General features: G+C 45.5%; 1 protein-coding gene across 7 annotated transcripts; it reads left to right on the top strand.

Moving 5' to 3' along the window:
• The first annotated feature begins 949 nt into the window (after positions 1-949).
• Positions 950-10,465, top strand: GFER (growth factor, augmenter of liver regeneration). 7 transcript variants are annotated; one of them, XR_012484430.1, is made up of 4 exons: positions 950-2,100; positions 3,236-3,432; positions 5,229-5,301; positions 8,973-9,021. XR_012484430.1 is itself a non-coding variant. In XM_074279558.1 (4 exons), the coding sequence occupies exons 1-4, from the start codon at positions 1,136-1,138 to the stop codon at positions 9,000-9,002; spliced, it is 1,032 nt and encodes a 343-aa protein (XP_074135659.1). In that variant the 5' UTR covers positions 952-1,135; the 3' UTR covers positions 9,003-10,465. The 7 variants fall into 7 exon arrangements, 6 of the variants coding, with proteins under 6 accessions (XP_074135656.1, XP_074135655.1, XP_074135660.1 ...); XM_074279558.1 differs by having other exon boundaries at positions 952-1,867; positions 8,973-10,465; XM_074279555.1 differs by lacking the exon at positions 5,229-5,301 and having other exon boundaries at positions 8,973-10,465.
• The last annotated feature ends 2,335 nt before the right edge of the window (positions 10,466-12,800 follow it).

Below are 12,800 nucleotides of genomic sequence, written 5' to 3'. Positions count from 1 at the left end.
GGTTTTGAGCACAGATGACTGGGGGGAAGGGCAGAATCAACGAGAGAAATGGGGTAGCTGAAAGGAGGTCGGGTTTAGAGATGGTGAGTTCAGCTTGGGATAGGGTGGAGTTTGAGGCATCAGCTGGAGCATTCAAGCAGAGACTTCCAGCCGGTGGTGAGCTCTACGTGGATCTAGAGCTCGGAGGGGAAATTAGAGCTGAATATACAAATAATGAAGGTGATCCTTGAAACCATGTATCGGGAGAGAAATCCCAGCCACACTGAGGGACAAGGGAAAGACCAGAAACTAGCAAGAACAGAGCACCTCCTCAGAGATTTGATAAGAGCACGCTCCTAGAAGGCAGAGGCTTTGTCAATTTTCATCTTTATTATGTTGTCTGAGCGCCTTAATTATAATAATAAAAACAGCTAATGAATGCGATGCGTTATGGTTTGCAAAGATACATTTTCTCATTTAATAATTTTTAATAAATATTTGCTGAGCTGAGCCCTACTATCAATCAGTCAGGAAGCATTTATCAAGCACCCACACACTTGCCAGGTACGCAAGGCCTAGGGTCCTGCCCGCAATGACGTTCTTTCAGGGGTGACGGAAATAAAAGATAATTTGGGGAAAGGTACCGCCGGCCAGTTCCGCCTTCCAAGAGCGGAGGATACCTGTGGGTGGATGGCAAACAGGAGGATGGTGGGATATGGAGTTGGAAAGACCCTTCCAGATCAAATTTAGTCTAAGGCCTCAGGCCCCGGAGGCCCCGGATGCAAAAGTGCCAGTCCCACGGCCACTAAAGGGGGGGGTTGAGATTTTTGCTCCACACTAATGCGTCCCTCTAAAAGTGGGCAGCTAGGGGGGAGAACTACCGGAGAACGAAAAGAACACCCGCCCCCAGCCGGCGTTCTGCCCCGCCCCCAGTCGGCCTCCCCGACGTCACAGCCCCGCCCATTGTAACGGCGACGTTGCCCGGCACCCGCGGTGGCCATTGAAAGTCCCTCGGCTGGCCGAGGGCGCGAGGAGCGTAGCTCCCGGGTAGCACGATCAGCTTCCTGCCTCTCGTACTGACCATGTCGTGGCTGGTTTCCGGAGGAGAGAAGGTCTGAGGGAGGGAGGAGGAAAAGGCAGGCTGATTGGCCTAGGGATGAAGGTGGCTCGGTTGCAGAGGGCTAGAGGCAGGTTTCGCCGCCCCAAGTTCCGGCGCTACAGGTCCCCACGCTACAGGTCCCCGCGCTACAAGTCCCCGCGCTCCAGGTCCCCGCGCACCAGGTCCCCGCGCACCAGGTCCCCGCGCTCCAGGTCCCCGCGCTCCAGGTCCCCATACAGGCGCGCCAAGGAGCGGTCCAAGGTCTCGCCCAAAGCCCGAGCCAAAACACGCCATAAAGCCAAGAATGGCCACCGTTCCACGCTCCTCTTCTACTGGAGGAAGCATAAAAGGGAGCCTGGGACGGACCACTCGGAGAATGGAGTGCCCGCGGCCCGCTCCGAGAATACCAAGGCGGGGGCGGGGCTGTGTCCGGAGCCCGGGGCGGTCTCGAAGGCGGGGCTGGGGCTGAGGCTGGGGCTGCGGCTGGCGAGGAGGCTGAGGGAGGCTGCCCGCCTGCGCTCCTACAAGGCCTCCTATCCCAGCATTCCTTGGATGACCAAGATGGCGGCGCCCGGCGAAGGTCGGCGTTTCTCGCCAGCCAGCCTGTTCTCCTTCCTGCCGGGCGGCGCGCGGACCCAGGAGTCCAAGGAGGCGGCGGCGACGGAGACGGCGGAGGCGGCCGGGGAGCCCGCCGCGCGGAAGCGGCCCTGTCGGGCCTGCGTCGACTTCAAGACGTGGATGAAGACGCAGCAGGCGCGGAAAACCTCGGAAAACGAGACCCAGGTCGCGGTGAGGCCCGGTCGCTTGCGGGGGAGCGGGGCAGTGCTGGAGAAAGGAAAAGCTCTCCCCGAAGCCCCGGCTTCTCAGCCCCACAACCGGGGGACCCCGTCTTCCCCTCCCCCGGGCCGCTCTCCAGACTCACAAGATAGCGTTTTCCTCCCCCCATCCATCTCCAAACTGCTCCTGTCACATCTCCCCACCCCGGGACTCGTAGCCCTTCTCCGGACCTCTCCTCCGAGCACGTGGGTATCCCCACGCCCCCTTCCAGGTTCCGCTGCTCTCTAGCTGCCGTGGCTCCTCTCCTAACGCCTCACAGCTGACTCACCCGGAGCCTTCCAGCCGGGTTCTTTACCCAAGGGCTTCAGGCTCCGGGGTCCTCCCCCCTTCTCTGATTCCCTCAGCCCGGAAAACGCAGGTGTTCTAGGTTCCCATTGGCCTGGTTCTCCATGGAATTCCTCCGAGGCCGGAACCAGGAGTCGCCGGAATAAATAGAATTTTTTTTATCCCGACCCCCCCCCCCCCTTTTCTTTAGTCTGAAGTAGACAAAAAAGACAGGAGTTATAGGTTGAAGGATCCATTGACATCACTTGGACGTTGACACGGAAAGACCCGAATTCAAATCCTGCTGTGGTCAGGTCACTTATGTTTGCCTGATTTTTCCTCAACTGTGCCTGGAAGGATTAATAAGCTAGTGTTTATAAAGGCACGGTGTCTGGCAGTGTAGATTTCCGTTTTGTGCTTATTTCCTCTCCTTCCCCTTCACTAGTTAGCGCGGTGTAATGAAAGGTTTGGGGCCTGGGAGTCGGGGGACCAATTCTATTTCAGACATGTGCGGGCTCCACGGCACACACCTCTCCTCCATCTCCTGGTTTGTAAGATGAAAATAACGCTTTTACCACCGGATAACTCATGATTATTACAGGAGAAAAATTCGTTCCGGAGAGGTGAAGTGGCTTGCCTGGCGAGCAGCATGGTTTGGTGGGAAGAATGCTAGCATTACTGCCTAGAGAAGTGCAGGTTGAAATCTTGCTTTTCCACTCTTAGAATAGCTTGGGGCCTTTAACGCTTGCGGGCCCTAGTGCTTCCCCTCCTTCTCCCTTATCCTTCTCAAAACTACAAAACCCTTCTTTAAAAAAAAAATTAAAAACACTGCTTCTTGTTCTTTGAGACAATTTCCCCAAAACACATTTATTCTTTTTATTTTGCTGAGTCTACGAGTAAGTTTGCCTAAAATAAAGTAGAATTTTCCTGCCTGAGATTTTCAAGTAATTTAGAACTTTTTGCTTGTTATTCAAGGAGTTCATTGAACAATTGGGTCTATGGGAATTAACCTAAAATCTAATGTCTAAGCCTTCATCTCCCTTCCTTCTTTCCCAGTTGGAAAACAAGTTGCCAGCTGATTGCCCCCTGGATCGGGAAGAGCTGGGGCGAAACAGTTGGGCTTTCTTACACACAATGGCTGCCTATTATCCCGACTCCCCTACCCTGGACCAGCAGGAAGAAATGGCCCAGTTTGTACATCTATTTTCCAAGTTTTTCCCATGTGATGAGTGTGCTGAAGATATAAGGAGAAGGCAAGTCATATATGAATGTGCCACCATACTGGTTTCCCATGTTTCATAAGCTGAGGGGAGGAGAGGGAAGGACCCTGTGAATTTTAGATGAGGTCTCACTCAGTACTACATCTTGGGCCCTAATAAGATATCTTTAGCCTAAGAAAGAGTAGAAGTTTATGAGGCCCAGGTTGACTGTTAGTGTAGAATTTGGGTCATCTATCTTGCCCAGGCTCTTTTTTGAGCTTGTGTACTATGTAGGTAGGCTGAGAGGGGAGATGAGTGCCTGACTTTTGGCTTCACGTTTATCAAAGTTTGGCTTCTGAGGTCTGCCGCCTTACTCGTAACTCAGAAGGCAGTGCAGAGAAAACATTTTCTAAGAGTTGTCCAGCAGAAATGAAATGTGCTATGCTGGAAAAATAGTGAGTTCCTCCCTCATTAAAGGATCTGAAGATGCTTGTATCAACAGTGCTGTCCGAGTGGAGTAAACCTCTCCACTCTCATAACTAGTTCCAAAAGAATTTCCCAGAGAGGGCTTCCTTTTTCGTGTATCAGGGGGACCAGATCTTTCATGCTTACTATAATCCCAGACCCTTTATTTAAGGAATTAAGGGTTAAGTACTAACCTGTTTCATGGTTTTAGCAGGAACTGAAGCTGTTTCCCGTAGTTTACCTATTTTCCTAACTTGGATATGACTCAGTAGTGGCAGTAGAAGTCAGGAGGGGATTTTGCTCAGTTCCCATGATCCTAACTTGTTAGAAGCCCTGGCTACCAGAAATGATTAGACTACTATAGTAGGTTCAGCTATTTATAACGGCTATTTATCCTTTTTTGTAAAAGGGAATATAGTTGGCATAGATGTGCTGGAGCAATAAAGACTTCAAAGAAGTTCAGAAAACAGACCTTTGTTCAAAGATGTATGTTAATTTGCCCCACCCCTTCTATTCTCTGCCTGAAGCCTCAGGGTGAGAGTTTGAGGGACAGGCCTTCCTGAGGTTAGGAGCTTGTAAAGCTTTATAATAAGGGGTAATGCCCTTCCTGAGGCTTCATAGTTCTCTTTCCAAGAGTTTTATAAGATACATGCTAGAATTTTATTGGATGAAAATATTAGGAGAAAATACAGGTTTCCTAAGAGCACACTCTGCTTTTAAAGGTTTAAAAGGATATGGAATGGTGTTTTCCAATAAATCTGCCTGATTGATTGATTTGATCTATGTCTGAGGCACCTTTCCCACTGTGTTCTTGTTAAAGTGCCTTCAGGGGAACGGAACATAAATGTGCAGGGGTTCCTCTGTGAAGTTCAAGGGCTTCTGCAAGAGTGGCAGAAGAATCCTTGAGGGTCAGGATTACTTCTAAGATTCAAGAATTTTAAGAGTGCCAGAAGGCTGGGACCTAGCCTTGGGCTGACCCTGCCCCCTCTTAAGTAAAAAATGCTATTCCATACCCAGAAAAAGTTTCAGTAAAAGTGAGGGCAAAAAGTTGTTGCTGTTAGCCAGAGTAAGCATTTCAGTCTCTCCTCTCTGTCTCTGCAGAGAAAGGGCAAACACTGTAGCTCCAAGTACCATTTAGGCTTTTTTTTAAGCTAGATTATAAAGCAGAGGATCCCATGAAAAATGGATCTCTGCAGTGTTGTTGTATGGGGACCAAGAATTAGGACTTTCTTAGAGAGTCACATGGTCTAGATCATGGAAGGCCCAGTGTCTCCTGGGGGGAGGGGTTCATATCCAAGCTGCTTCAGGGATAATATGATAGGATCCAGGGTTCCCTCACACCCACTCTTTCTTGATCCTCCTTGTGCTGCCCCGTTCTCCTGCAGGTTGAGCAGAAACCAGCCAGACACCAGCAGTCGGAGCAGGTTCACCCAGTGGCTCTGCCGCCTACACAACGAGGTGAATTTGAAGCTAGGGAAGCCTGCGTTTGACTGTGCTCGTGTGGACGAGCGATGGCGGGATGGCTGGAAGGACGGCTCTTGTGATTAGAGGGGCAGGCCCCAGGGGGAGGAAGGCATAAACCAGATTGTAGCATCCTCCCTCAGGGCTTGCTCAGTGTGAGATTATTAAAGGGCAATGCAGCCAGTGTTGCTGTCAGTGCCTTGGCTGACCATGTCTGTGAGCTTCATGGGCTGACAAGTTTCTGAGGAACTTCATTCCCCAAGTTATTTCTTCCTTTTTAGTTCAGGAATGAATCAGTCCTTTGTTTCCCCTTCTACTGAGTCTGGTCTTTTGCTACCAGAGATCAGTGGCAGCCCATAGGAAGGGTCTGGCTGGGGTTTGTGATAACTTTTAATCGGCACAACCTCTTCCCTCAAAGCTCAACCCTCTCCTGTTCTCATTGACTGCCCACCCCTGATAGGGACTGCTACAGATATCTATGGCCTTTTTGCCCTTATGTTTCCTGTCCATGTCTGCAGCAAGGCCCTGGGGGGTCTGGGTTGGGGGAGTGTGGCTAGTCAGGATCCTCATCAAAATCCTCAGCTTCCAGCCCCTGAAAGTGAACTCCCTGGCCTTCCTCATACACAGCCTTCCTCAATTTTTGTGTACCCGTCACAGGATGGTCTTAGGAGGGACCTGAAATACAATTCTGTGGCAGTTTGCTTTTTTTGGAGAGAAGCCTCAGGTGAAAATGTCTCCATTCTATGGGATTTTTTCCTTTAAATCATTTCATATTCTCCTGATAAGGTTCTCATTGCCTACAGAGAGTCTGGCTGTCATGGAACTGAACATGATTTATTTTCTGTAATTTGATTAAGGTCTTTGTGATTTGTATAGACTGGTGGGTGCCAGGCACAATCGGGATGCCAGGGCATTCTTTCACTCTGTGGTAGAGTCAAGAATAAAACTAAAAGTTACTCTAATTGAGGTGTCTGAAGCAGCTGATATGTTATATGACAGCCTGGATCAAGAGCTTTTTGCTGGGGGGGGGGGGGTCACATACTGAGTTCCTTCCTGGACTGCAGACACATCTATATGTGGGAGGAATTGAAGTTTTAGATCAGTCTGGTGAGTGGGTCCTGATTCATAAGCATTAACCTGAACAGTTCTTCCCTAGGAATTGTCTGTTATCTTAAGCAGAAAGTGATTGCTGCTGTCATTGATTACAAGAACTTTAGTTTCCCATAATTTTTTAACCTCCCACCTCTGATAAAGCCATTCTGGTAAGGTCCTGACCTGTGGCTGAGGTTGGGGTGAAAGTAAGACTACCTCAAGCAGCAAGGGGTCAGTAGCCCCAGCCCCAGCTGCATGCCTGAAATCTGAGAAATTAGGGTAGTATCTCAAGCCCCTTAATCTGCTGTCATCTCTCTTGACTAAATAAATGTTTTATGCTCTTTAGTTCAGCCTGAGTGATGTTGGGATTTTTCAAAAAATTTAGAGAAAGAAGGCTTGTCAAGAAAGAGGAACCAATGACTGTTAAAGATCAGAAAGAGAGAGAAATTGGTGTTTAGGGGTTGGGCTGCTTAGGCAACCTTCCCCTTTCCTCCTCCCTCTCCACCCCCCCCCCACTAAGTGTGGTGATTGATTTTGTTTTGTTTTTTTTTAATCAGAATTTGGCTAGAAAATCATAGAAATATCAAAAATCCCCAAAGCCTGGAAATGACCAAGGTCCAGGACAGAGAGTCTTGATTCTGGGGTTGTTATATGGATCTTCAGTGGGGGCAGCTTATGGCTTCTGTTTCTATTCCCAAAGATCCTCCCAGCTAGTTTGTGAATGTCCAGGGGAAGAACATGTCACCTCCTTCACCCTTCCTGTGTGTGCCCACCTCTATGCTCTGCATCTGCATCCTGCCAGTATTACCAACCACTTAATCACAGAATCACAGACACTTCAAGTGATAGGAAACCTTAAAAAATATCTAATCATAATGTCACATTCTCTGAGGTTCTCTAGGGTTCTTTCCTCATAATGGCCACACTATGAGATACTTTGAGTTTGTTAGGGCCAAGAGGAAGAGTCTGAGCTCTTGTTTCAATGATTTGGGGGCTTGGTACAAGGTCAAAGGTAGCACTAGTAGCACTGTTTTGGGGGAGATAGGAAATGAGTAGAGAAGTTGTGATTTGCCTATAGGCATAGTTATTTTTTTAGAGCTGTGATTCAAAAACAGATTTCTTAACTATAAATCCAACGCTTCTCTTACATCCCCATGTTACTCTCTAATTTGCAGAGGAGAAACATTGCCTAAGGTTATCCAGTAAGTTATAGCTTAGCTGCTTTGCCTCCAGACCTAAGAGAAGCAGAAGCTCTGTAGTAGTAGTAATCATCAGTAAGTAGATCATTTCCTTTCCTTAGTTTCACAGACTACTGTGCCTTCTACTTTAAAAGCCCAGAGCGTTCCCACTATATTTCTTTTGATTGCTGGGGATGCATTGAGTTCTTGGATAATTTTCAGAAAGTAGATAAGAGACTCTTGAGTCTAGTAGTAGCTCAGACCTCCCTAGTTCAGGTTTTCTCTTAACTCCATCTGGCATAGACCCTTCTCCCTGAGCTCCTACCACCACATACACCACACAGTATGACTGTTCAGAGTTCTATTACCACACTAGATTTGATGGTAGAAGTCTTGGGGTTGAATTGCTGCCAATTCCTACCTGTTTTTGACCTTGAATTATTTTCTTTCTCATGCTTAGAATTAGAGTAGGTAATATTTAAGTTCCCTTCCATCTTTCATTTCTAATGATATGATGAAAAACATTTTTATGCATAAGATAATAATGGAGAATTTCCATCCACAAAGAGTGGTTATTAGGAAGCGGCAGTGAAATTGTCCTTTTTCCATTAAGGAGGAGGCGGTGTGTGCTAGAGACAATGCTGACAAGGTTCTAGAAGGCTTAGTTCTTGTTTAGACTTTCCTACTGCTAGCAGTAATTAACTTTCTCCCTTTTTTGTTTTTTAAATCTGTTTTTGTTAGTTTCTGTCCCTTACAGCACCATTGCCATGACAGTGGTTTGTTTTTTGGTTTTTTTTTTGTTTTTTTTTTTTTTTTGAGAGAGGGGAGAAATCAGTGAGGAAACATTGAAAAAGTCTGAGAACATTCGATGGATAACACCTGTGGACCTTCCACCTCCACAAAGATTGAACTGAGTGTGTCTTCTAATATCTCTTCATTAACATCTTTCATTTTGGGACTTTAGATGTTTTGGTATGTTATTATTTCCATTTACACTGTTAGTTATTGTATATATTATTTTCTTGGTTCTGTCTCACTCTGCACCAGTTGATAGATATTTTTAATGTTTTTCTGTATTCATCACACTTCATTTCTTACAGCATAGTAATATATTCTGTTACATGAATGGATCACTATTTGATTACCTGTTCCCCAGATGGATATCTACTTTGTTTCCAGTTCTTAGCTATCACAAAAATTGCTGAGGTATATGGAGACTTTTTCTTATCAATGGTTTTTTTGGTATATAGGCCCAGCAATGGAGTCTCTAGTTCAAAGGATATGTTCCTTTTAGTCAATCATCTTTCTCTTATTCCTCGGTTTTCTTTTTTAAAATGAAGAGGTTGGAATAGGTGATGTCAGGACTTTTTCAACTTTTGACATTCTATAATTATCTAGGTCGATCTCCATCCCTATTCTGAGGGCTGAAAAAGGAACTTGGCCTTCATCTACCTACTCCTGATGGAACAGTGTGGGAAGACTGGCCCTATGTGACCCATATGTGCATCTGATATTTGCATCATGCAACTCCTTGGGGCTAGGTTTGGGCCCTGCAGAAAACATTGGGAGATTTTTTTTTTCTGTAGCTGGAGGAAGAGGGGAAAATTATCTCCACCCAATTGAATGCCAGATCCCTGTGGAGTCCTGGATATAAGCAGTGTGGAAAACACACAACCTAGGAGTCAGGAAGACACGAGAGTTGATCCCAGCTCTGATTTTCTAGCCTTGGATAAATATTTTTACGTTTGAACCTGTATTCTTATTGGAAAGATTATAAATCTTATCCTACCTTTCTCATAGGCTATTATAAGGATCAATTAATATAATGGATAACAAAATCACTTTGTAAATTTGAGCCTTATGCTCAGAGTAGGCTTCAACTTCTGGCTGATTCTACTGAAGGTAGGAACTTCATATTTTTGGTATGAAAGGGTGTTTTTATCCTTGCGAAGGCTACTTTGAAGGAAACATTTTGACTGCCAATGTTGGGGTTGGAAAACATTCTTTTGAACTCATTTTTTTTTTTTTTCTTCCCCAACTTTCCCTTTAGTAAATCTCCCTGTTAGTGTTAAGAGCATCACTATCTCCCAGTCCTCCAGGCTCTCCAAGTGAAATTCTTGCTCTTACCATCTTTCAACCTTATGTCCAAGCTATTACCCACACCTATCAATTTCACCTTTGCAAAATCTCTCAAATAGGCCCCTTTCACTTTTTTTCTGACACTGCTACCACCTTGGAACAGGCCCTCATCATTTCACATGTGTACCATTGCAGTAACCTGTTGATGAGTCTCACTGCCTCAGGTCTCTCCCCACCTCAATCTGATAGCCACCAAGTGATTTTCCTGAAGGATAGGTCTGAGTGTGCCCTACCCCTATTGAGGAGAGCCCAGTGATTCCTTAGCCCCTCCAAGATTGACTATAAAAGCCTCCATAATCTAATCTAGGTCACCTGTCCTTCCACTTTTCTGGTGATCCTAAATACCTTGCACCTTTACATATAGGTGACTGCTTGCTGTGCCTTGCACAAGATAGTCCATTCCTGAAAAGACAATTTTACTGGTCATCTCCCACACCTGGCATGTTCTACCTCATATCTACTTCTTGGTTTCTTTCAGATCTCAGCTAAAAATCCTACTTGTTATAGGAAGCACCTCCTAATCTCTTAACTCTAGTCCTGTCCTTCTGTTGATTATCTCCAATTTATCTCTATGTAGCTTGTTTGTACATATTTGCTTGTCTTTTCCCACTAGAGTGTAAGCTCCTAGAGGGCAGGTACTGTTTTTGGCCTTTCTTTTTATCTCCAGCATTTAGCAACAGTGACTGACACATAGGTGCTCAATAAATTTTTGTTGACTGACTGACTTGGCAATAGCCCTGTCTAAATTCAAATTCATAGAATAGAGTTTCAATCTTTGTGTAAAGAACATAGAAAACAATAACAGACAACATTTATATATCACTTTAGGGTTTGCAGAGCAACTATATCGTGATGAAAGAGACCTGTTTTCCATAGCAGGGAATGGGGTCTTGAGTCCCCTTGACTCAGTAGCCATCCCTTTCCCTATAGTGCATAGATCAGCCCACCTGTCCACATCCTTAGCCTGTTTTTGACTGCCTCTCAGACGTAGCCTTCCTACTCCAAAAACATTCTACTCCTCCTTGACTAAAGTCAGTTGGGAATGTATGTTTGGGGTTTTATAGACTTTTAATCATTTAAAATCAGTTTAGTCAACAAAGGTTAAGTAATTATTACATGAAAGGCTCTGTTAGACTTTGGGGGTACAAAGATGAAAACATTCCCTGCCCTCTGGGAGCTTACATTGTGTTGGTTGGGGGTGGGGAGGAATTGGGAGGATACAATTTGATCAGAGGTAAGTAAATGTAAGATAATTTGAGGGAGAGAACACTTACTACCCAGATGGCGCTGGAAAGGCATTGAGTAAAATGAGCCATCTTTTGGAGAGAGGTAGGAGTTCTTTGAGGTGGGGGAGGGGGTGTGCATCCAGGCCATGAGTGCAGCGCCATTTAGAATGTTTAGGAAATAGCAAGCAGGTCAGTTTGGCTGAAATGTCCATAGCAAAAGACATGAAATGTCAGGAAAAGTTCATAGGAGTTAGGCTGTAAATATTTTATTCTAGAGACTAGAGAGCCACTGAAGAATGCTAAACAAGCAACATAGTCTAGTGCAGCTTGGAAATATTCATCTGGCAGCTATGTGGAGATTAGGTTAGAAAGGAGAGACAGATTGGAAGTAGATGCATTGAGGATATTAAAATAATCCAGGTGAGAGATAGAGATCCTGAATTGAGCAGTGTAGTAACTTTGGGATTGAAGGGAAAAGAGTAGATGCAAGAGATGATGAGAACTGACAAATGATGAGCAGGAAAGGGAAAATGGACAATTTTCCATCTCTCCAGAAAGCCCCTTGTAAATCTTAAAGTAATATAGAAACTCTTAGTAGGATCAGGGGAGAGCAAAGATGGTAGTGATTTGTCCAGATTGAGTAGTAAATTGCAATAAAATTGAATTTATAAATACGTGCTCTCCCCTGTATTAAGGACAAAATCTGCCCCTTTGCAATTACCCCTAGAAAGACAGCATAGTCACCACCTATCTCTGCAAGCACAGAGTTTCCATCCAGAAAAGAATCAAGGTTTGGGAACAGGACAACCAACTCAGACACAGTCAAGAGGAATCAAGTAGCATGAACTGTTTCCAGTAGAAACTCATTGGCTAGGGTCAGTGGATGATAGGTTCTACATGAAAAGGTTAAAATGTCATCAGGTCAACTCCATCCTTATTTCTAACGAGGAATAAAGGTGCTGTTTGGCTTCAAGTACCAAAAGGATTCTATGATGGGCCCAGTAGAGTACCAGCAGGTCCCTATCCTATGAAACACGCTGTGGAATTCAAGAAATCGGGGATGGCTTTTCTTAGCCACGATCAGTGCAGGTCATATGGATACCTGCTTTGGTTCTCAGATTTGCAGACTACTTTGCTTTTGCTATGCCCTCTCTGCCCCATAACCTCAGGCTACAAGAAACTCTGGAAGTAACAAGGGTTTAGGATAGTTGTAAAATTTGCCAAATGACTGGTTTGTGATTAGTCAGTCTGCAGTGTCACTTAGCCCTAAGGCTCTAAATCTCTGAAATCCCCACCCCAGCTTGCCTGCCTCAGATGATGCTCTATTCTTTCCAGTGTATCCATTGTCCTATTTGATCTTACTCAAATCTACTCCAGAAACTACCTTTGTAGAACTGGCATAAGGGTTATCCATGTCCCTTCTACATATATGTGTGTGGGCAACCACATGTGTATTTAGCCTAGCCATCCTGCATCATCTGAATTTTTTCATATCAGAAATGTGGAAAATGAAAGAAGAACTGAGAGAAGACTTGGAAACCACAACTCCAACCTCTGGCATTCCAGTTCTTATCCCTGAGGCTTTGGTGGTCTCTGTTCCCCTGCTGCTTTCTCCCCTGGGGAGGGGCTAGTTTCACATCCCTCTTTTATTGGGTGGTTACTGAATTGGAAGAGAACACCACCTGGCCTCCAACAAGCTAAAAACTGATGAGTCACTCGGGCTATTTAAGGAAGCTGGTCTGTCTTGGGGTTGGAATCCCAACACACAGCCAGGGCCCATTAGAGATTGCCTCAAAAGTGTAAAAAGGTTACCATTTTGGGGAATGAGATACTGGATTCAAGATGTCTCAAGTCAGTGGAA

The sequence above is a fragment of the Sminthopsis crassicaudata genome, chromosome 1 (assembly GCF_048593235.1).
Source record: "Sminthopsis crassicaudata isolate SCR6 chromosome 1, ASM4859323v1, whole genome shotgun sequence".
NCBI lineage: Eukaryota > Metazoa > Chordata > Mammalia > Dasyuromorphia > Dasyuridae > Sminthopsis > Sminthopsis crassicaudata.
The sequence above is the reverse complement of the archived record's forward strand: the minus strand, read 5'-3'. Positions and strand labels throughout refer to the sequence as shown.

What these genes read in the sequence shown, in the direction of transcription:
- GFER (XM_074279555.1), top strand. Translation starts at nt 1,136, where the DNA reads ATGAAGGTGGCTCGGTTGCAGAGGGCTAGAGGCAGGTTTCGCCGCCCC. An exon ending in CGGACCTCTCCTCCGAGCAC is followed by an intron (nt 2,101 to 3,235) that starts GTGGGTATCCCC and finishes CTTCTTTCCCAG; the next exon opens with TTGGAAAACAAGTTGCCAGC.